The 23,790-nt window shown below is 41.2% G+C and overlaps 1 protein-coding gene across 6 annotated transcripts in view; it reads left to right on the top strand.

Moving 5' to 3' along the window:
• Window positions 1-23,790, top strand: part of SEMA5A (semaphorin 5A) — a 442,105-nt gene that overhangs the window by 293,786 nt on the left and 124,529 nt on the right. For all 6 annotated transcript variants that reach the window (XM_084782844.1, XM_084782839.1, XM_084782840.1 and 3 more), the window contains 3 exons: window positions 1,576-1,789; window positions 14,922-15,207; window positions 20,612-20,747. In XM_084782844.1, the coding sequence (XP_084638970.1) occupies window positions 1,576-1,789; window positions 14,922-15,207; window positions 20,612-20,747 (636 nt within the window). The remainder of the gene's footprint in view (window positions 1-1,575; window positions 1,790-14,921; window positions 15,208-20,611; window positions 20,748-23,790) is intronic.

Here is a 23,790-nt window from a genome sequence, read left to right as displayed (position 1 = left end):
CACTTGATTTGTTTACTTCTAATCAACCAGAACTTTTATTTTTTTAAGAAGAAACAAGCCAGACGCCATGGCTTATGCCTATAATCCCAACACTCAGGGAGGCAGAGGCTGGGAGATCTCTGTGAGTTCGAGGTCAACCTGGACTACAAAGTCCAGAATAGCCAAGGCTACACAGAAAAAAACCCTGTCTCAGAAAAAAAAGAAGAAGAAGAAGAAGAAATAGAAATTAATTGTACATTACATACTTAAGTATTCTTTGAAAACTATTTCACTCAGCATTTTCCCAATGAATGGCTGTAAGTACCAATCATAAACATGTACTTCTTATTTATACTTTCTTAGATTCATTGTGGTAGAAATATTATCAATTACTAAAATGCTATAAAATCACAACTTATACAGAAAGAAAATCTATAAACTAGATAGGAGGTTTGTCAAAAGCAGGATGAAAAAACATACCCATAAGCAAAGTAATGTTCTCACTGTTACATAGACAGGGAGTTTCATCTTACACGTCCCCGGTAAAAGCATGGCCAGGCCATTAGACATGCATGCTATCTTCTTAATTCAGTATATTAATTTAATCTTCCTTGAGAAATATAACTAGGAAATGCCATTATGCTAATTTATGGATATTACAACTTCTCTTAAAACCTTAAGTTATCATCTAGGCTTACCGTTCATTATTTTAAAATGTATCTTTAGTTATTGAACATAAAGAAGGGAACAGGATGATAAGTGATGACCACAGACAATTCCCTGCTTCCCATATGCAGCTGTCAGTATGTGACATTATAAACATTCCATCCTCAACATCTATGCCATGAGGTTGTTACTTCGCGGGGGTAGTTTTTAAAAAGAAAGACTCTGAGAAATCAATCCTTTACTTAACTCCTCAAGGACTACACTTCCAATCGCGGTGGAGGGGGGGGTGCTCATTATTCCTGCATTCTCCACCTTCAGTATTTTCTAACTCAGAGTCAAGAACCAAATTTAAGTTGAGTCTTGTAAAAAAGAAAAAAAAACCTCTACAATACCAAAGAAAGGGGGAAATCTTTTCTCATGTTTTATGAGTTGGTAACCAGAATTTGGAACATTAACTGATACTTTCATACCTGCAGCTTTCTCAAGACTAGAAAGGAGGGAAGAAAAATATGGGACATAAAAATATAAGTGGTGCAGAAGTTGGGGCTTTCTTTTTTTTGTCAGACCAATACATGAACATATTTCCTTATAATTCACATGTCTGTAAATATTAAAGTTGGATTCTTCATTAAAGTAGAAAACAGACAACACTCACAACGTCCTTCATCAAAGCCATATACATATATATATAATCTTGCTTCGTCTTGAATCACTAGCATGAGGCTCTGTAGCTACAAGGATGGACTCTCTGGCCAACATCACAGAGAACTGATTTCATAAAGTCAGAGGAGTTGGAGAAGCTTTTCATCCCACACACCCCAGAGTATACATGGAACACACTTGCCCATCAGTGGTATACGGTGGAATCTATGAGCACACGGAATGGGGTTTCTCAGGGATAACTCGTTTCCCTCTCATCTTCACCCACAGTTAAATAACCTGACTGAGATTCATGATCAGATCAGCGGCATGGCCCGCTGTCCCTACAGCCCCCAGCACAATTCTACAGCTCTGCTCACAGCCAGTGGGGAGCTCTATGCTGCAACAGCCATGGATTTCCCAGGGCGAGATCCGGCCATTTACCGAAGTCTGGGCACTTTACCTCCGCTTCGAACTGCACAATACAACTCCAAATGGCTCAATGGTAAGTCCTTGAGCCCCCCCCCCCCACCTCTTATTGCTTTGTTTGTGGTCACCTGGATAGTTGATGCCTAAAAATACAGCCATACTTTATAAAGAACAAATCTTCATCTTCAAAGTAGAACACATTTGGTACTGATAATTTAGCAGCACATTCTTTAGTACTAGGATGAGGAGTGATGCTTCCAATGTTGTAAGCCACGATAGCAGGGCCTATTAGTATCAGCTGATGCTGACAAGACCACTCAACGGTGTTCAGCTACTTCTTCCTTATGTTGCTGTTTGAAATCTAGAAAACTGAATGATGGGTTACAGACACGAGTAGAATCATATGTATTCTTTCTTAATGTCTACTTACTATATTTTGAACAACAAATTAGTATATTTCATGACATTTTCAGGTAGAACCCATTTGCCTACAAATAACTCCAAGTAATCTAACAATTTTTTAAAAATGTCACCAGTCTATGTGTCTATCACTTCGAGTTAACATCTTCAGAATTTAATTCAGTGCCTTGAGAGTTCATCGGGACAGTCTGCCAAGTTGGTCGTTAGAGCTACTCATCTCATGGATGCAAAATCATCTCTAGTTTGAGACTTGTCTCCAGTTGTGGCATTATCCCTCGGAAGAAGTGTCATGCTCAGGTCCATTTCTCTTTTAAGGAACTAGAAACTACCAGAAAGTACTGGTCAATTATAAGGAAGAAACAAACCACCTGTTAAATACACAGCCAAAGAATGGACAGAGGCAGCTGCACAGATTTGTGCTGCTGTGTGAAAGTCCTGTGTGCTAGCAAAACTCATCCCTGGGTATGAGTGCGTCTCATGTGAGTGTAGCCGCACTCACAAGGACAGTCTATGCACGCTGTACAATTCATCACCTCAGCATTTAATTTATACTTTGCATAAGCATTAATATTAACTTTGCTAATATACTTATTGCTTTGCTACTTCTAGGTCTTCCAATTTTTAATGGCCTCATGCCCAAGTCGCATTACATATGTAGATAAGACTCCTCGCCCTCACCAGTACTACTTTTATGTTCAGATGATTCTTTTTATGGGAAAGGCATTGTCTTTGTGGAGGTTGTTTAGTGCATCTGTGAGCTCTTGCCTACTAGAGCCTAATAATTATTCCCATCTCCATAAGTTCTAAAATAAAAATAAATGCAAATATTCTCAAATATTGCCCAGGGAAGTTGTCTCCTCTTGAGAATTCCTGACTTTTACTTAGGAATATCTATCATCCATCTGTCTGTGTGTATCTATGCATCTATCCTCTACCAGTCATCTGTCCATCCATCATCCATCATCTCTCCATCATGTGTCACCTGTCTGCCATTTATCTTTCTCAAATAATTGCTAAATAATACAGTTAACCTAAGCACCTTGGTTTCCATTTAGTACACCTTCATATAAAAACCATGCCGTCATCACAGGGTCTCTAGTAGCCTTGCTCACTTGCCGCTCCCAAAAGGCAACAGGATTGGCTTGTTTTTTTTTTAACTGAAGCAGCAACTGGATTTCCCTCATTAACACCCTTTCTTTTGAACTCATTTCAACTGAACCCACTTATTGCTTGATGATTGTCCCCAATGTCTATATTAGTGTATCTTAAAGTTGTTTTCCTATGTATTGTCAATTTTCACTGGCTGAGCAGTGTATGCAGTTGAAAATCAACTAATTTTTATTCTGTTGGTCACCTGCTTTGATTGGTGTCTTCAAATACCTCCTTCTCCATGGAACACCATCCTGACCATATTATTTTTTTAATATATTTTATTAATTTATTCATATTACATCTCAATTCTTATCCTATCCCTTGCATCCTCCCATTCCTCCCTCCCTCCCATTTTCCACCTACTCCCCTCCCCTATGACTGTGACTGAGGGAGACCTCCTCCCCCTGGATATACTCATAGGGTATCAAGTCTCTTCTTGGTAGCCTGCTATCCTTCCTCTGAGTGCCACCAGGACTCCCCATCCAGGGGACGTGCTGACCATATTATTTTAAATTTATGTCTTTTGCTCTCTGGTCTTCATAACCCTTACTATGTTCAATTTTCAACCTTAGCCATTATACTTTTTTACCATCTTGCTTCTGTCTCTCAACAAAAGGGACAGTGGCTAATCATTAGAGTGAATCTTTCTTGTACACCAGTTTGTTTTACATTTATAAAGGTATGTAATGGTGTTTGTTTGATGATAACTGAATAAATGAATTAACGAATGCCTTAGTCCATGTTCTATATTTCACAGATTAAAATCTTACCCCAGCCCATGTGAAGTGTCCAGAAGGCACTGTTTTCCCAAAGGTGGAGCCCTCATCAAGGGATTAGTGCTCTCTTAAAAGAGACTATAATGCAGCAAGCCACCTAATCTCTTCTATCATGTGAGGTCTGTGAACTTGGAAATAAGCCTTCACCCAACGTGAAGTATGCTGGCACCTTGTTTGGTAGTGTTCAACATCCACACCTTTAGAAAACAAAATTCTGTTTTTTATAATAAGCCATTCGGTACTTTTCCATAGCAACTTGAACAGGTACTGGAAATATAAATAAAAAGTATAGTTGATTGTATTGTTTCCTTGAATAGTTTGTGAGTTTCTTGAGGGCAAGGGTTAGGTAGGAGTCATCTTTGTGGGCTGAGTACCTTATTTCATAAATAAAATTGTTAAGTACAGGCAGCATATCTCAGTCATGACCTAGAATCATAAAGAAAAGAAAAAAAAAACCTCAAAACAAAGCAAAAACCAAGATTTGTATGTTTCAAGCTGACTCAGTCCCAAACATTTGAAGATGTTCTTTTTAGCCACCATCTCATCTGCCCCTGCTTCACCCAGTATGCATTAACTTTATTAAAGCCAGTGTAATTCACCAAATAACATTATGTAGGCATCTGGACCATTAAATTGTGTGTTTGATAGTGAGCATAATTTTCAAAACCAGATTTTTTTCCTTTGTGCCAAAATCACTCTTAAAACAAATTTATGTGTTTAGAGAAATTTCTTAACAGCTTTAATGCATTAAAATATTAATCATTACTAGCCCTTATTGAATGATTACTGTAAGGCATGGCAATAAATGTTTAATAGCCAAAGCTTAAAATGGAAGCTGTAAAACTTACCTTCATGAAAGTGACAGGCAAATCGAGGAAACAGTAAACCTATGAAAAAGAAAAGGAAAGGGTATGTCCAAATGAGTCCTATGCAACTGTATGATTGCATAGCTTGGTACCTATTTGAGAACATGGAAAACATGCCTAAGCAAGCTTTAAAAACTCACCCTGAAGCTCAGCGTGGATATTACATATTAACACCCAGGCACTTGCTTGTTTCCTCCTTTGAGGGATCATTTGTCTGCCCCAATTGGTTGACATGCAAATTCCTGAGTTCCCTTGAATCAAAGATTCTGCCTGTGGTTGCCCATGGAGGACTCACTTGAAAGCCTCATAGTAAAACATCCTGATAGTAAAAGTACCACATTCTGTGAGGTATCATTTTTCTACTCCAGCAAATTTTCAGTGACCAACTTGAACCATCCTGGCTTGGGATATATCCATGATGCTCACCGTTGGTATATATCTATGGCACTCACTAAGGTCTCAGTAGACCAACTGAAGACTTTAAAGATAGTTGAATTTTCATAACTAAATATCATTTTTTCTTAGAGAAAGAAATCTCTGTGCATATGTCAAAGACTGATAGTTTCTGCTTACCCCTGAAAAAGATTGGTGCCTTCCTTATAAACACTGTGCTAGTTCCTGGTAGACAGCATGGCAATATTAGACTCCAATCTGGGAACGGTGAGGGGCTTCCCTGCAGTGTTCACACAATAAATTGTTCCAATGAGAAAAATACTTGGCCTTCTGGACTGACATCACTGGCTATAGATGACAAATCCCAAAAAAAGCAGAATATAAAAACCAAGGAACATGAAGGAAAAAAGGGCTTGGTGATAAAATCAAGGGAAAGAAAATGCTGTAAAAAAGAATAAAAACAGATTCCATAGTAATCCATGTGGTTGTTAATATATGCCTTGGGCAATGTGTAAAATGGATCTTTCTCTGAACAAGGCTTTCTCTTCGGATAGATGACTCCTGAACATCAAATTGGATAGGACACCATGACAGGACCTCAAAATGGACAAAACAAGTGTTTTGTTGTTGTTTGTTAGTTAGTTAGTTTGTTTTTCAAGACAGAGTTTCTCAATGTAGCCTTTGCTGTTCTTGACTCAGTTTGTAGACCAAGCTGTCCTTGAATTCACAGAGATCTGCCTGTCTCTGCTTCCCCTAGTGCTGGAATTGTAGGCATGTGCCACCACACCTGGCTTACAATGAGGCTTTTTAATGTTCATCCTTAATCTTGTTCATCAGAAGGAACATCAGGACGAATGTGTTGTGCCAAGCTGATGCATTTGGAAAATTCTTGCAAATTATATATGATTATCATTGTAATGTATAGAACTCTTCTATTAGAGTCTCTTTGGTGTACAGTCTGTTGTTGGCACATCTGCGTGATACCATAGTCTTGTTACCGTACTAAGTAGAACAGGAAAGTCTCAGAGACTGGGTAGAACACTCCACTTAAGAGGGACACCTCACATCCAACTCATTGTCAGTCTTTCCTGAAATCCTCCAAAAGAGTCTGGCCCTCAATGCCCAGATGACACCTTGACCACACCTAGTGAAAACATAGGATCCAGAAACATCCCACCCCCATAGCTTTCACCCTTTGCGTTTAAACTCACATTAGGAAATACTAGCATGATTCCTGGGCACTTCCTCTCCACTAATACATATCTCTGTGCAAAACTGCCATGGAAAAGAGCCATGTGTACTTTGAGAAAAGGCTGATAATTTTCTTCATTGTTGAAGCATTGCAAAAAGGATATAACGAACTGAAATTACCCAACCAAAGAAGACAAGTTGGCAGGATGATTTAACACAGCCCTTTATGGGATGTAAGAAATCAATTTTGATACTGCCTTTTGAAAAATAATGTGACATTAACTGAGCACTGAGTGTCGGAAGGCTGAGGAGCCACAGAGTCCTTGCCTGTCTCAGGGGGGTTCTGTACTTGCCAGCAAGTCACTTAGAACCTGTGGGTTTTGATTTGCACATCTCAAAGGAGAAGGGGTGATACACTGCAGTAAAGGCATAAACAGTGTGCACTGATTGACATGGAGGAAAGATAACTCCCTCCAGAGAAAATACATAGGCATTTACTAGCACTGATGCAAATAAGGAAAATGTTACGTGCTCATTGTCTCTCAATCATAGCAGCTTCCTAGTGAGACTCTTGCATTCCTCCCATGCTGTTTGCTAAGGGGCCTTTGTGTGGACCACCTTCTTGATCCAAATCACACTGTTATATCTGTTTGTGTGATGCATAGTTCTGTGCCTTACAGAAAATTGATGCTGCCATTCTGTTGAGCACTCTGCCTTTCCTAGTGGATGGCTTCTTGCATTAGCTCACTCATCACTACATATTAGACAGCATAGTCTCTGTGGCTTTATCTGTATTTGTTTTTGTTTGTGCTTTTCCTTGGGCCCAATAAAAGCGAGAAACAGAGATAGAGCCATCATATGGTACTACTTATTCAGTTGTAGCTTGTCAAGAAGAAAAATTGATTTAAAAAACTTTACAGTGTTGCCACAGTGATCATCCTTGAAAGGAATTTCATGTGTTCTACTTTGAACCTTTAATGTGTATGTGTGTGTGTGCGCGCGTGTGTGTGTGTGTGTGTGTGTGTGCGTGCGCGCGCGCGTTTGTGCATTCTAACATTTCTTATTATCTTTGAATTAGGCAAAGCATTGTAATTAAGAATCATATATATTGACTATGCAAATTAAATCATCAGCTGTTTAAAAAAAATGAATCCAAAGAAGCCAAAAGATCATCAGAAAAAAATGAGCATTGCAAATAGAAATTCCGCACTTCAAACGCACCTAGAAATATTCGTGAAATTAGTTCTAGTTAATGAACCTGGGATCACGTGACTGGGAGAACGTGATATAGATGGTGGAAAAAGAATAAGCAACTCTGAACCTGGGCTGAAGGTAGATGCACAATAGACACCAGTGATTTGGTTGCTTTGAGACAGAATGTCTGAGCGGCTGCCCAGGTACTGGAACAAGAAATGGCCAAGTTGAGGACAAGCTGTTCGCGAAATGGCTGGGCACATGGGGTGTGTGGTTCTCCCTCGGTGAGAAGGCGGCAGAGTGTAAGGTGCCTCTTCTGGAATCAGCAAACCCATGTGAACGGTGCGTTGCCACCAGTCATATTCCCCACCAATGGGGAGAGAAAAGTCTCTTGAACCAGTGTTTCAGGTCTCCTTCTGACTCGCATTCTGAGAGTGGAGTTCCTGAGGTGGCAGCGGTCAAGTGACCAGTGACCGTACAGGATATCTAGGGCTACGCTTGCTCTGTGCTTCATGCCTCACTGTCTCCTCAAATTCCATGGACATCTGAATATTCTCTCATGGCCCTGAAGCCCTAACTCTCCACCATGGATTATTCGTCTGTCTTGGTTTTCTGCCCCAAATCTTTTGTCCAAACACTGGCTCCATTCCAGTCCTGCCCCACCCTTCCTGTCTTCTCTTAAGTTGCTCCCTTATTTAAGCATGCACTCTCACCCCACTCTTGGTCTGTGGCTCTTTCTGACCTCGCCCATGCCCTTTTCCTCCCTCCATTTGGCTAATTCTTCAGTTCCTGCTGCTGTAGTGAAATGCAGGGTCTGAGTCCTCGTTGCAGTCATCCACTGGGCTCTGTCTTGTTGCTTCTTTTGTACTGTCTCAGGAAATGGGCAGTGTCTATCTGTTTCCAAAGGACCCAAGGATTCCCCAGGACAGTATTGTAGCTGCTCAGCAAGCTGCTGAGGGAAGCATGCTACAGCCGCATTGACAGCTCCGTGTACATCTCATCTCAGTCCCTGATGCCATATTGCCCCAGACTAACAGGAAGCAGTAGTGCCTTAATTTCATATGCATAAGGGATGCTTAATGAAGAAGGTTGTCATGTAAATAGAAATGATCTGTTTACTGATGTGCGTTTATTCAATCTACATAATGAGAGTTATAATTTTTGTTCTGTACTTTGATAATTGCCAGTCAAGTGCTTGCCACTTGGCGTGCATTCCCTTTGAATCTCACAATGATACTTCAACTGCCGCATCATTATTGCCATTCTAAATCAAAGAAAATAATGGTTGAATAAATGGAATAAACGGGTCATACAACCAGTAGATGGAAGTATTGAGCTGTGCATACATATAACTCAGTATTACATGTATGTGATACACATATACTTACATGGATGTGCACACACAGAAAAGTGTGTCATCTAGGGATAATCTATCCATAGATTTAGGTGCAATCTCAGAGAAAGCATTGTAGTCACTAATTGAGGGTTAAGGAATATTTAATTTAAGTTTTAGTTACCTACATATTTAATTACCTACATGAAATTTGGGTGGTCTAAATAAATACCTAAATGAAATTAAACTTTATTTTGAAAGTTTCTACAGGACATATTGCTGTAGTTGTGACAAAGGAAACAAAGTGGAGGGGTCTAAAAGGTATAAAAATGTGTAGAAAAATAGCTATGAAATGGCACCTACCAATTAGGCTGATTTGCCATTTTTTCATATGTAAAGAGCATTTTCATTAACGCATTTTCCTAACTGTGAGATGGCCTCCTGTTGGGAAAACTCAGCCTACCTGCATTTGTGCTCCTCAAACCCTCATCATCTTTAAGCGTGGTACAAGCTTGGTACGTTTGCTCATTCGCTATTAGTATAAAGGGTGAAACAATAGTAACAGGCACCGTTCACTGTGATCTTACTAGGTGTCAGTCCTACAGAGTACAGCTTCAGTGCTCTCGGGAGTCACGAGGTGTAACAGACCATGTCACATGCCAATGGTGCAGTCAAGGGCAGTGCTGCAGCTCACATGGGCTCCATGGCCCGTCATGCCAATTTTTCTTTTGGCAGGCATTTTGCCAGGTGTTCTTTTGCTTACTTTTTTTTTTTCATGGATTTTGATTCTAGTAAGAATTGTATACAGTTGAAAGATTACTTTTTTTCATGTCTTTCTTATCTGTTCTCATTGATTCTGTTTAAGTACCAGAGTAGCAACACCCAGATGAAGCCATCTGAGACTACTGCATTTCCAGGTAGATGCTTTGGGCATGAGAGCAGGAAGAGTAAGGGATGAGTCTTCCCTGATATAGTCACCATTTGGTTTTACATAGCCAGACTCAGCTCTGGTGCTTGTTGCTTCGCGTCCTCTCATCACTCACATGTACTGATGCGGAGAGTCTCTTCTCGGAGCCGACAACTACAGTCATTCTTCAATACGATGTAACATAACTCTTGTATCGTGGTGGCTAGTCCTAATCTTTTACCTGGCATGTGTCACATAATATTCTGTCATCTATAATTCAGCGTTTTACAAATACGAGAAAAGACTTCTCCACTCACATATTTATATACATAGAGCTGTTTCTTCCTATTTTGAGTTAGTCATCAGAAAAGCTTCTATTCATTGGTAGCACTGATAATAATGATGTATAAACGATCTTTCAGATCGCTCTTTCTAATATCCATCATAGACAGGACAGTGCTGCCTGATTTATGGTTTGCTCAGTCCCTTCAGAATGACACATACTATCTTGAAGTGAATTGCATCTTAATAAGAGAGAAAGATCAAATAATGGAAGAAACACAATGTGCACCTTGTGATACTGCCGGGTGAGACCGGTGTCCTCTTCTTCCAGAGACACATGCATAAACACAAAAGATAGTTGGCTGCCTATTTGGTAATTATTTTTGTATTCTTATTGTATTTGGAAATGGAAAAGGATGCTAAATGAGTTTCAAAACACCTGCTTTCCAAGAAATGGAGCTTCCTCATTTAGTAGCTGGTCACAGCGTCAGGGACCCACGATCACCCCAAGGTTCACTGTGGAGCAGCAGGCATATTTCCAAATGGACCCAGCCCTCATACCAGCATGACCTGGACAGTGTAGTAAACTAGAGAACATCAGATACCACAGGCTCAACACAGGGTCTGTTTTCTCAAACAAGAAAGAAAGGTGCATTTGAACATTTCTATGGAGATGTGTCATTGCCCTTCAGGCTAGAGAATGCTAGCAGGGCTTTCTCTGGGAGGGGAAGCTATGAGCCAGTATGCTTACCTTACCTACGGGACACCTGCCTGAGATGCAATGGACAGTGTGGCAGAAGAGCCCTGGAGCTGCTTCCACACCCAACAACAGTCTTGTTCATTAAGCCCTTGAACAGCTGACCTCTGCTTCCCACTGGCTCTTCTTTCTTTTGCATCCATAATGTTGCTGAGAGCTGAGGGCAGTGCTTCTTCTGGACACTTAACCCTCTTTTTTATTCCATTCTACTTAGTCTTCCACTTATGCCCAAGTCAGCCTACTTAGCACTGTCAGTTGATGGCTATGGCTCTTCATGCAAGAGCATTGGCCAAAAAGCCAATCCTATTGTCGTGTGTGTGTGTGTGTGTGTGTGTGTGTGTGTGTGTGTGTGTCCATGCCTGTGTTGGGAAGTGTGTGTGTGTGTGTGTATGTGTGTTGTAATATGTTGTGTACTATGTATGCAGTATATGGACATATGCCTGTGCCATACACAGGTCTGTAATTGAGCATGTGAAGGCCACAGATGTGTCTGGGGTGTCTTACTCTCTTGCTTTCCATATTAACTTTTGAAAGGGGGGGTCTCTGACTGAAACTGTAACTCAACATCTTGTGTGGTCAGGCTGGCCAGTGAGCTCCTAGGACTCATCTGTCTCTGCCCTCAAATATACACATAGCCACATCTGACTGTTGCATGGGCACCTAGAATTTGAGCTCAGGACATCTTATTTTCACACCAAGTATTCTTACCTCCTGAGATATTTGCTTGGTCCACTGGCTCTATTTTGAAGAACTGATAGAATTTTATGATTTGTTTTGTTTTATAGCATTCCTATTCACTCCTTTCTAACTATCAATGAATGTGCAGGCTCTAAGGTCAAAGAATCTGATCTGGGGCTTCCTCAGCTCCCTCACCAGTCCTACTGCTGGCTTGTGAACTTGGCTGAGTCATTAAACCCTTTAGTATCCGTCAGTATGGAATACCATCTGTAACACAGCACCTATCTCTCTGGTCCTTGTGGCACAGAGCACAGCTCACAAGAACTTGTACCTTGGAATACCTATTTCTATTATAAACTCAAATGGTAGAAACACAATGGATCATTTCCCTTGTGGTAATTCTCCTCCTCAGGAGCTATCACATGTTGTCACATATTCAGCCCCATATTAATGGCAGGGATGACTTTGTGAGGGTGTTTGATAATTTCCAGTTGAGTGCTGCTAACCTTAGTACCAGGCAGGGCACATGCTGTTCTAGTCTTATCTCTAGATAAGCACTTTTAATTGCTAGGCCATCTCTTTAGCTCTTATCTTCTCCCGTTCACACAGGGTTTATTTTTGCTATTGGTGATGATGGTGGTGATGGTAATGGTGGTGGTGATGGTGGTGATCCTGGTGATGGTGGTGGTGATGGTGATATTGTTGATGGTGGTGGTGATGGTGATATTGCTGATGGTGGTGGTGATGGTGGTGATACTGGTGATGGTGGTGGTGATGATGGTGATGGTGGTGATATTGGTGGTAGTGGTGGTGATGGTGGTGGTGATGGTGATGGTGGTGATATTGGTAGTGGTGGTGGTAGTGGTGGTGGTGGTGGTGTGGTGGTGGTGGTGGTGGTTGTGCTTTTCATATACCTCTCAAGTTTTAATCTGCCATATGAACCTGGCTACAGAGTTCATTCTGAAAATGAGTTAGAAGTCTTTTCTATGGAACTATGCGTAAAGATGACTCTTTTCTTTAAACACTAAATATAGTTTTGCCATCGGTCCCTGTCTTTGATTTTGGTGTCTTTTTCTGCAGTAGTTCTCTCTTGGAGATTCTTACTTGGCATTACTTTTTTTTTTAATCCCTCAGTATTTTATTTGTGTTCTGTACAGACACTTGACTTGATGAGTGCCTCTCCAGGATTTTAAAGTGTACAGTAACTATGCATTTATTATCCATGTTAAGCTTTGGTGTAATTTAGTTTGTTAATTTCTAATGTATCTGTTTCAAGTAAAAGCAAGAGTGACCTAAAAACATATGCTTGGTGGCATAGAAATTAAATCATTGCTTCTCAAGATTTCTGAATATCCTTTGATTTACTTAATTAGCCTAAGAGCAATCAAAAGAGCTAAAGGGAAAAGCAAAATAAATATGCTATTATTATGTTTATGTATTTTTTAAATGAAAGGTTATATTAAGACTTTTTAAATATATTTTATTAATTTATTCATATTACATCTCAATTGTTATCCCATCCCTTGTATCCTTCCATTCCTCCCTCCCTCCCTCCCATTCTCTCCTTACTCCCCTCCCCTATGTCTGTAATTGAGGGGGACCTCCTCCCCCTGTATATGCTCATAGGGTATCAAGTCTCTTCTTGGTAGCTTGTTAAGACTTTTTGATGTGTGTGTGTGTGTGTGTGTGTGTGAGAGAGAGAGAGAGAGAGAGAGAGAGAGAGAGAGAGAGAGAGAGAGGGAGAATTAAAAAATAGGTGTTTGCTGGCCATGCTGAAAGTAGGGTCCATGTTGACGCGTTATGTTCTTCCTATGCCAGTTCTTAGATGAGCCCTTGTGTGTCCTATTAACAGAGGGGAATTATCTTGCTTTCAAGGTTGTTCTGTCAATAGAATACAAACAAGTGCGATCAATCAGACACTGTCAAGTACAGGGCTAGGTGAATGGCCTCATAACAAAGGCACTGTCCCTGAAAGAAAACCCTTGTAGATATAGGTGCTGTGTCTTTCTACTAATTCTGAACATCAAAGGTTATTGCCATTATTATCCTAGTTACACCATAAAATTCTGATGTTTACTGAATTAATTGAGTTGCTTGGAAATAAATGAAAGAATGGTAGAACTGGTTCCTGGAGTTTTGAAAAAAAGAGAATTATGCCATGTAAGTGTGTGAAGACTTAGTATTTCTATTGTCATTAACTTCAATGCTGAGAAGATAACACTCTAAATGCTACGTGTAAAATTCTGATTCTTAAATTCCTAATGAGCCTGATGGTTAAGTAAAGGCTTTGCCATGATTTTAGCATTTCTAAACTCCTGTTTCCACTGATTAAGAGACCATGAAGCTTCCAGACTGTTTCAACACTCATTTTCCCTCTCTGTGGATTCCCTTGGTGCCCTAGAAATCAGAAAACAAGGCTTGATTGTCACAGTTGCACGGTCACCATAGTAACAGTGATGCTAAAGCTAATTCAGGGGATCAACCTTGTGGTATGAGTGTTTGATTCAGTTTTTGCCTTCAAAAAATCATCTTAAGGACCTTAGTGAATGCATATGAATTATGTACAGTGATATACATATACACATAAGTTTCATGGTCTTGCACAACTGTTATTTCTAGAGTCTAGTATTCCCCAATATACTTGGTTCCTTGTACCTTATTATCTTCCTCTCTTTCTGAAGTGTAAGAAAGGATTTTCAAATGGTGGGACACACACTGATCTGTGAACATGTGCTACTTGCTTGTTTGTTTTGTTTCATTTTTAATTTTTTCTTTTATTTCTCGAAATTACAATGTCACTAGATCATTTCCTTCTTCCTCTTCTCCCTGCAAACTCTCACATATACCCTTCCTTTTTCTCTTCCAAATCTACAGCCTCTTTTGTCATTAATCATTGTGTATAAACACACACACACACACACACACACACACACACACACACACACACACACACATTCCTAAGTACATAAGCTTCTAATGGCCCTTTGCCTTGTGAACTTAGGTGCAGACTTAACTCAGGATGCCTGAGGGAGAATCACTCTGTTGATCTCTTATTAAGACACTCGCACAACCGTGCATTTCCTTCCAGCATGCATAAGTAAGCTGCTCGCAGAACCTCCCATTTTTCTCTTTTTTCTTCTAAGTACTAGTTGTTGTCAAACAGAACTGTCTCTCCTTTGGGGAAAAGGAAGTTAATCAGGCAAGACTTTTAAAGAAAGAAACAGCGTATGACGTTGATATTTTCTCCACTTGTTTCCAGAACCAAACTTTGTGTCTTCCTATGACATTGGAAATTTCACCTACTTCTTCTTCCGAGAAAATGCTGTCGAGCACGATTGTGGGAAGACTGTGTTCTCCAGGGCCGCTAGGGTCTGCAAGAATGACATTGGAGGGCGGTTCCTTCTGGAGGATACGTGGACCACCTTCATGAAGGCTCGCCTCAACTGCTCCCGGCCCGGCGAGGTGCCCTTCTACTACAACGAGCTGCAGGGCACCTTCTTCCTGCCAGAGCTGGACCTGATATACGGCATCTTCACCACCAACGTGTATGTAGCTGGAAATGCTCCTTCTCTTCTCCTCCTCCACGTCGTCTGAATGAGCCTTCTGTTCTTTGACTTCTGAGGGTTTAAAGTTGCTCTAGGGGAAGTCTTTCTTATTTTCCTGGGCTAACAGCCAAAGAACGACAAAAAGAGTCTTTTCAGTATGAATTGAATATTAGGAAAAGATACATGCTTTGTGGGACTTGTTTTAGCAAAGGAAAGCTAATTCCAAAATATTTTTATTTGTCTTTAGGAAAAAATAATATCAAATTATTGTACTATGGATCGTGTCTTCCTGATGAGTGAGTGTGTTCTAGGCGTTTTGTGTAGTAGTTGTGCGTATCACATACTTTTTCTTAGAAAAGCCATGCATTTTTTGCATAATAAAAACAGCATTGTCTGGAAAGTCTCAGCTTTGTGATCACATCATTCTTACCTGGACCTTGGCATTTACTTGAAATGCAGCTGCTATTTTCCTTCTCTTGGGAAGATTCTCCTAAGCCCACAACAGACAGTATTTGGGCTTAGGAAAGCTTGGGGATTCCTAGAGCCCTCACTCAGGCTTTCCTTCTAGGGATGTCCCATGAGCCTGCATTGGCTTTTCTTTTCCCTGGCTGTAGCATCTCCTGCCTGTCTGGGATTTTAGGGACCATGTGGTAACTCCTCTATGTTAGGAGTATTGTTTAGAGGTCTACAGTGCAAGTTTTGGTTTAGAGCTTCAACCTGGAGATCTAACAATTTAGACAGAATTCAAACAATCATTTCCAAAGGAAAGATTTCAAAGAAGATGCATGGCAAGTGTTCATAAGTGCAAAGTTGACCCATAACTCTGGATTTATTCCTGTTTCATTGTTTTCTCCGCCCAAACCAGACAGTAGGCTACTCTGTAATCTTTTCTCCACTCTCTCTGTATTTTTCCTTTAATATTTGTATGTGTATAGGTATATAAGTGTGATATGTGTGCATGCCTATGTATTCAAATATGGATGAGTGTACATATTTTCCAGCATGTGCATGAGTTTGGAGGCCCAAAGTTGATGATGGGACACGTTCCCCCGTCACCTTATCTACTGAGGCAGCATCACTCACTGAACTCTGAACAAGCCGATCCTGGGCCTTCTATCTCTGCAGCCTGTCCCAGGGAATTCAGGCTCTGCCTTCCAAGTGCTGGGATTATGGTGGCTTCCCCTTTCACCTGGCTTTCCATGGCTTCTGAGTCCTAGTCTCCAGGCCTCATCCTTGGCCACCAAGTGCTTTAACTATGGAACCATCCTTTCCTTAGCCTTGCATCACTTTGTTATCAGAAGCCTGCCTACAAATGGCGTTCCTGAAGAGTCCCTTACACCATGGCTGCCAACTTCCTTCTCTGCTCTCACCTCTGCTGCTGAGTGGCCATGTTCACTGTCTATTCGCGTTCACTGTACTTCCTTCTTTCAACATGAGGTTAGAAAACTGTAGTATGGATGGCTTGCCACCACCCACCTCACAGTGGCCACCTCTTTTATAGATCTGCTTTTCAACCCCAGAATCATTTTTACTACTGGAGGATTTTCTGTTTCATAAAAAAACAATTTATGGTTTCTAAAGTTGATTTGCTTCTCCAAACCTTGTTTAAGAAATGGTGTCGGCCGCACAAGATGAATGTTCAGTTGCTCAGCTGACATCAATTTTAAACACTGTGGGAGCCTGGCTTACTTAGCTGTCCATTCACTGGCTCTGAGCCAGCAATAACAGCAGCCAAAGATCACATTTCAGAAGTTCTATAGGTACTGGTGTCTGTGTCTCCATGGTGGGTCCACTGCAGTGGTTCTAACCTTCCTAATGCTGTGACTCTTTAATACAGTTCCTCATGTTGTGGTGACCCCCAACCATAAAATGATTTGGTTGCTACTTTAAAACCACAGTGTTGCTACTATTATGAATTGTAATGTAAACAATAGAAATTCAGGATATCTGAGGGGATCGTGACCCACGGGTTGAGAATCACTGATTTAGAGTCTTGCGAGTGTTTCAAGTACTGTTCAGGAGTGCAAATGTTCACTGTGTCAGAAGCTAGCCAACATCAACTTCTCTCCGGACAGACAAGAGTCCCCATCACACTTAGGTTCAGTTGTTCACCAACTTCACAATGTGCCCCACCTCTGCCCGCTTTCACAGCGTGGCTTCCATCTTACCTTCTTATCATATGACAGGATTCTTGAAGAGCAAGAAAGATGAAGAGAAAGGAAAAGAGGGAGGAAGAGATGGGGGGATTGAGAGAGAGAGAGAGAGAGAGAGGGAGAGGGAGAGAGAGAGAGAGAAGGAGAGAGAGAGACATCTTCTAACTTTGACTATGACTTATGTGTGGCTGTATCTTAGCACTAAGGAGAGGAGTGCCAGTTGAGGCTCAGGCAGGTAGACATCATGAAATGGATGACTACTGCAGTGCTTGTTTGCTTTGAAGGTTTTTTATGGTTATTATGATGATGGTTGACAGCTAGGAGAGAGCTCAGCAAAGAGCATTAGAAACTTTTATACAGAACCAGGGTTTGGTTCCCAGAAACCACATGGCAGCTCACAACTGTTTTCAACCCTGGTTACAGAAGGTCTGATGCCCTTTCAAGTCTCTGTGTTTACCAGGTGTGTATGTAGTATACATGCATGCTATACATACATTTATACATACATACATACACACACACATAGATACATACAGCCAGTCAGTCAGTTAGATACTCATACACATAAAATAAAAATGAGTAATGCTTTTTTAAGTTGGGGTCTCACCATTGTAGCTGTATATAGTATAGATGGTATGTGACCTATATATACAGCATAGTTTAATATATCTAAGTATAAATATCTATAGAGTAAAGTTCTTTGGGGGGGAGTCTTAAAAAGAGTTTGACTGCTGTTCTTCTAAGTGAATTGATAAGTTTAAGAGCCTTTTGAAACCTCTCTTACTTTAGTAGGAACCAGAATTTAAGTCTCCATAACTCTGGACTAACCAAGTGAGTCCCTGTCATCATTATAAAAATTAGTTATTATTGCTTTTTTAAATGTGTGTGTGTGTTTGTGTGTGTGTGTGCTTATGCACATACATGCAAATGACCATGAAGGCCAGCCAGGAAAAGTCTTCAGATCCCTTGCAACTGGAGCTACAGACAGTTGTTAGCCACCCAATAAAGGTGCTAGGAACTGAACTCAGGAACTCCGCACCTTTAGCTGCTTAGCCACCTATCCAGCTGTCCCCCATTCCAGCATCATTTACATCACTTAGTCTCTAAACAAAGTTATGAGATAATATCCAGTATCGAGTGAACCACACAATGTCCTTGATTGCTCACAGAGGCCAGACAGAATACCTGTGTTCCCAAGATAAGCTGACTAATATTGCTTCCAGCTTCAGGTAACATACCCAGAGGTCAATGTAGTAGTCTAGAACTGGGTGAGGTTCGCATGCCTGTGTGAGAGACTCTACAAAAGGAGCTGGGTTTGTGCTGTAGGCTGTTCTGACCCACGGAGACATATGGGAAGAAAATGATGGGAACGGGGTCATCATGTAGCTCATACAATCCCTTGCTTCCCCACCTGTCTCTTTCAGAATAAGTAAAACAGAGAAAAAAAAAACAGAGGGTGGGTACTATACAAATGATGCTCTGCCCAACAGGGTTGTAGAGAAGTGAGCCTTTCACCAGCTCTGACAGCAGCTACTAGACTCCCAAGGCAGTCTCTGAGCTGACATCCATGTCCACACCCTCCCAGTTCAGTGTTTCTGGCTAGGAGAGCATGGAGCTGTTATTTCACCATGAATCAACATGGCAGCTTGGCCGAGGAAGTAGAACTTGAGAGTCACATAGAAAGCATGAGATATCTGCCTCACCCTCTACAGCCTGCAGTGTGGGTCGATTCATCTCTCTGTCTATCTGTAACCTTAGGGTCGTGTTAGAATCTGTAGATTGTGAAGAACTACATGATGGTTGCACCAGTGCTTAGCAGGAGCCCAGGGTGTTATTATTATTGCTATGGACTCCCCATCTTCTGTCAGGTATCTGGCTAGGGCTAACCCTTGCTGCCCTGTGTCTGGACTTGACCCAGCATAGATTTTTCTCTTAGTGTTACCAGAGTCCAGCCATGTGCCCCAAGTGTATTTCCTCCCTGAACCTCAAAGATGCTCATGGTCTACTTGTCCAAAGATGCTGAAAAGAAAGATACAGGCACACTAGTATGAATAAATCCATATTAAGTATCCACTTCTTTTTAATCTCCTGCTCTGGAAGCACCTGGGCTCCACATGGGACACTTTACTCAGTGCTGGGCTCCCAGAAAAAAAAAATCCATCTTATATGAGATGTTCTTTAGCTCCCTATGCTTCTCACAGAACTCCCACAAAGAAGTGAAATCCTAACCTTTGTTGTACCATAGCCAGGGTGATGCTGCCCATCTATGGCCAGGTGTCAAGATCTCACCGAGCAGGCTTCATTTCTCTTAGGTGGACACATCTTCTACCTTATAAAGGTTCCAAGATTGTACTGAAACTAGGGAAGTCTGCAGAGTTGTGTCCTTCCCCCTCTTCACTATTTGCCAGATAATTAGATGTCAAGTTCTGAAAGTCCTGTGGGTTTTTCCCCCCTGTGATGTAGAAAAACACACTGACTTATTTCTGACAAAATATTGGTTCGGTGAATTAATATGGAAAATACATCCGTGCCCCTCAATCGGTCTTCATTTTCCTTTGAGAACCATAGGCCAGCTTGAAATGCAAATTTGGGAAAGAAGCACTTGCCAACCCCATGCTTGGTCAAAGGGCACTGACCTTCCAGCACCTTTTGCTTACAGCTTTCCAGTAGAGCCTGAATTCTGAGTTAAGGTTTCAAATTTTCATGTCAGTACTCTGTTAATTTTTTTTCCTGCTGACCCTTAGATTTACAGTCTCTTTTAAATAATAAATAAGACGAAGCTGACAGCCATTCCCTGCCAAATACTTTCATTTTGTTGTTTTTTAAGGACTAATAAACACAAACACCCGCAGAGTTAATAGAAAAAAAAAAAAAGGTTGGTTAGCTGACACCTAAAGTACCAGATAAATAGAAGGAAGAGGGAGGTGGCCAAATGGATGGACAGCTCCACCCACTGGAAGGCAAAGCCCCTGTCCCTCAGAACTTTACACTTAGAAAGCTTTTCAAAATCCCTTGTTGCTCCTGTAGAAGCTGAATGAATTTAGTCCTGGCTAACAGGGTCATATCAGCTATATATCCGTCCTTGATTATCTGCATGTTTGTGTGCTCCAGGCGTTGCCCTGCCTTCATCCTCTTCCCATAAATCACAGCGTTGAGCTTGAAATAGTTGGCGATAAACGCTATCACTATGATCAGTAGAAGTCAGCAGTCACTGGTGGGCTCTGACCAGCCTCTTCTTTCTCATTCTCCAGGAACAGCATCGCTGCCTCTGCCGTATGTGTCTTCAACCTGAGCGCCATCTCACAGGCCTTCAATGGACCTTTCAAGTACCAAGAGAACTCTCGCTCAGCCTGGCTGCCTTATCCCAACCCCAACCCCAATTTTCAGGTACTCTCAGGGGAAGAGGGCCTTCTGAGTATCCCTCAGTAAGAATATAGAAACCCAATGTAGCGAGCCTGAGCAATAAAGCATTGGCTGCATGCACAGTACAGCTGCGGTCTCCTAGCCCCTAGAGACAACACCACCCTTGGCTTAGCTCACGTCAATAGAACATAGCCTTTTGTGGACTAAGGCGCCTAGGCAAGAAAAAAGGACCCTTTTGTGAGTTGCAATGACTGATCCTTAACTAAAAAAGAGCAGTCTTCTGCAGTGGGCTAGAAATCCAGGCTTCAATTAGTGCTAATGATGATGGACTGTGTCCCCAAAAATCTCTGATCCCTAATGAATGGTGTTCCAATGAATAGGGTCCAGGGCACAGAGCAATGGGTCTTGACAAACAAAATTAGAACTCTAATTGGCAAGTATGGTGTGGCTTCCTGTGGGGAAGGTGGGTTGTGGCAGTGGCTGCTGAGAAAAGAAGCCTGGCTGATGTTGATTCATCTTTCAGTCACCCAATTAGACGGTTCCAGCTGTGATGTCCTTTGTGAGACATCGCACCTCCAGTGCTCAGAAGGAGCAGAGGCCTAGGGATGGAGCTGTTTGTTTTGTTTGTTCAGATAACAGGTGTATTCCTCTGCTTGAGCTGCTGTAATGAAACTCCACAGTTTACATCATTTTTTCTTTTTTACAAAGCCCTCTACTTCATCACAGTTCTGTGGAGTACACTAACAGGATCAATATGGCAGCAGGACCATTTCCTGGCTAAGGATGGCCAGCTTTTCTCCTTTCCCCTGTATCCTCCATTAGAAGAAAGAATCATCCCTGGTGCTTCTTCCTCCACCCCACTGGGTCAGAGCAAGACTCCTATGGCACTGAATCTTCCTAGAGGTCCTATCTTAAACTACTGCCATGCTGAAAGAGAGAGTCTACAAATGCGTTTGGATGCAGCATACACAAGAGCAGTCTTCCCTGTAGGCTTGTCATGACAAACACCAGTAAAGTATTTAACATCACCAAATTCCAGACACTTTGTCCAATTTATCACCTGTGTAACCATACATGTAGCATCAACCCCACATGAGTGACACTGTTCTATGTATACAGAGAGGGGCATGGTGTCTTGGGACAGGTCAAATAGTGAGGGCCACATCTGGTTAGTATACAAGCTGGGAGCCTATGTCTACCAACAAAGGCAAAATTCTGATCTCAGGGGACTAAGTATTTGTTAGTACCAATCATTGGCCAGTGATATATTTGATTCATTACTTCCAATTTTGGTTGGTTTATCACCCCAAATCATAAAACCGATGACATCCAAGGGAATTGGGCTTAAGAAAATGTTCAAATTTTTTTCATTTTTTTATTTATCATAATTTATTCATATTACATCCTGATATCTCTTCGACACTTAGGTTTTTATAAGCATTAGTCAATTACAATTGAACTTTTTTCATTTTGAATATTTTAACAGTTTTGACAGAGGATTGGGTTAAGAGGCAGATAGCTGCTTTGCATCATATTTGCACTGCTTTCATTAGGCAAAGTGTTTAGGATCTTCTCATGACTTCCTTGATAAAAAGGGGACAAAGGGACACAAATGATCGTTGGAAGTGTCAGTCAACACACATCGTTACTCAACAGTGCATTTGATTGAAAGGACTCATGGGAGCCGTCTCTTTTTAGAGTCTTCTTTGTCCAACATGTTGAGTAATTGCATATTTTACTGATTTTACTTTTTAATATAAAGAAAAAATATTATCCCTTTAAACATCTGTTTTAAGTCCCAAAGCTTAAAATGTTGAGCAAAGTCACATATTTCTAGCATCCTCTACTGCATTATCTGTTGGATTACAACTCTCCACAATGAACTGAGTGACTCAGCAAACTTTATAATCTTTTACAAACTCCCACAATCATGCATCTTTTAGCCCACACATCTGAATATATCCATAGCACATACAAGTCCCCTCATGTGTTACAATCCCAGAATCACACTAAAGGGTATCTTTTTATCTATTAGTGGAATTTGGTCCGTGCTGAACAGTGGAGGAGGTACACATGCTGGGAAGTAAGCTGAATCAACTTGCATCATCCTCTGAGCACGTAGATTTAAAACTTCCAGGAACCTAAAGTTACAGATTATGGTGGTGGTGATGGTGTGTGTGTGTGTATGTGTGTGTGTGTGTGTGTGTGTGTGTGTGTGTGTGTGTGTGTCCTACTACAGGGATGTCTTTCTATTTCTAGTTTGCCTTTAATAGCTGTGATGTCTTAGGTGCCTGACTGATGTTCGAGCTCTCATATAGATTTGGGGAGGGTGGGAACTCATTTTGCACTAAAGGTCCCTTGATCAGACATATAGAAGTGTTGCATCGTTGACAATAACTAATTATGATATTTATATTTATTATTGTTACTGTTGTTATTGTTATTTTGGATTCTTTTTGATAATTAGAATTTTATGTGGCGCTTATTAACTGGAGGAACTGGTTCAGGAAAAAGATACAGGAAAAGAAATACATCATACTTCCAAAGCTCAATTAAAACCTACAGCACAACAAAAAGCTACTAGTCACCCTTATCATCCAGTCTTAAAGCCACCCTCGGTGGCTTTTGTCTGCCCTAGTAGAGGTAGGAGCTCTTGAGCCTGAAAAAACCATCAGCCACTTCAAGCACTGCCCAAGAACACAGCTGCAGAACAGCTGGGTGACAGGCTCCGGAACCTTTCATACGTTTTATTGCCAACAATCAGGAATGAGGCAGACAAACTGGAAACATGGGATCAGTCAGAAGAGAAGTCGCCTGGGAAGCTCGGACTTGAGGTTTAGCATGTGGTGTGAAGGAGCAGAGGAGCCAGTGGGCAGAGGCACCATGGACATCATGTAGGCTAAAATGAAGTTAGCCCATTTTCACCTCGGTCATCAAGCACGGGTGTGCTGGACCGGGGGTGAACATGCTGCTCTGGAACAGATGACACACTAGCATTTAATATTTTTCTAGAAATTAATAGAATGACTGATCTTGTTTGAACAGGCATTGGCATGACAACTATTGA

The sequence above is a fragment of the Acomys minous genome (assembly GCF_964271855.1).
Source record: "Acomys minous genome assembly, chromosome: 5".
Classification (NCBI taxonomy): domain Eukaryota; kingdom Metazoa; phylum Chordata; class Mammalia; order Rodentia; family Muridae; genus Acomys; species Acomys minous.
This window is presented reverse-complemented; position numbering and strand designations above follow the sequence as displayed.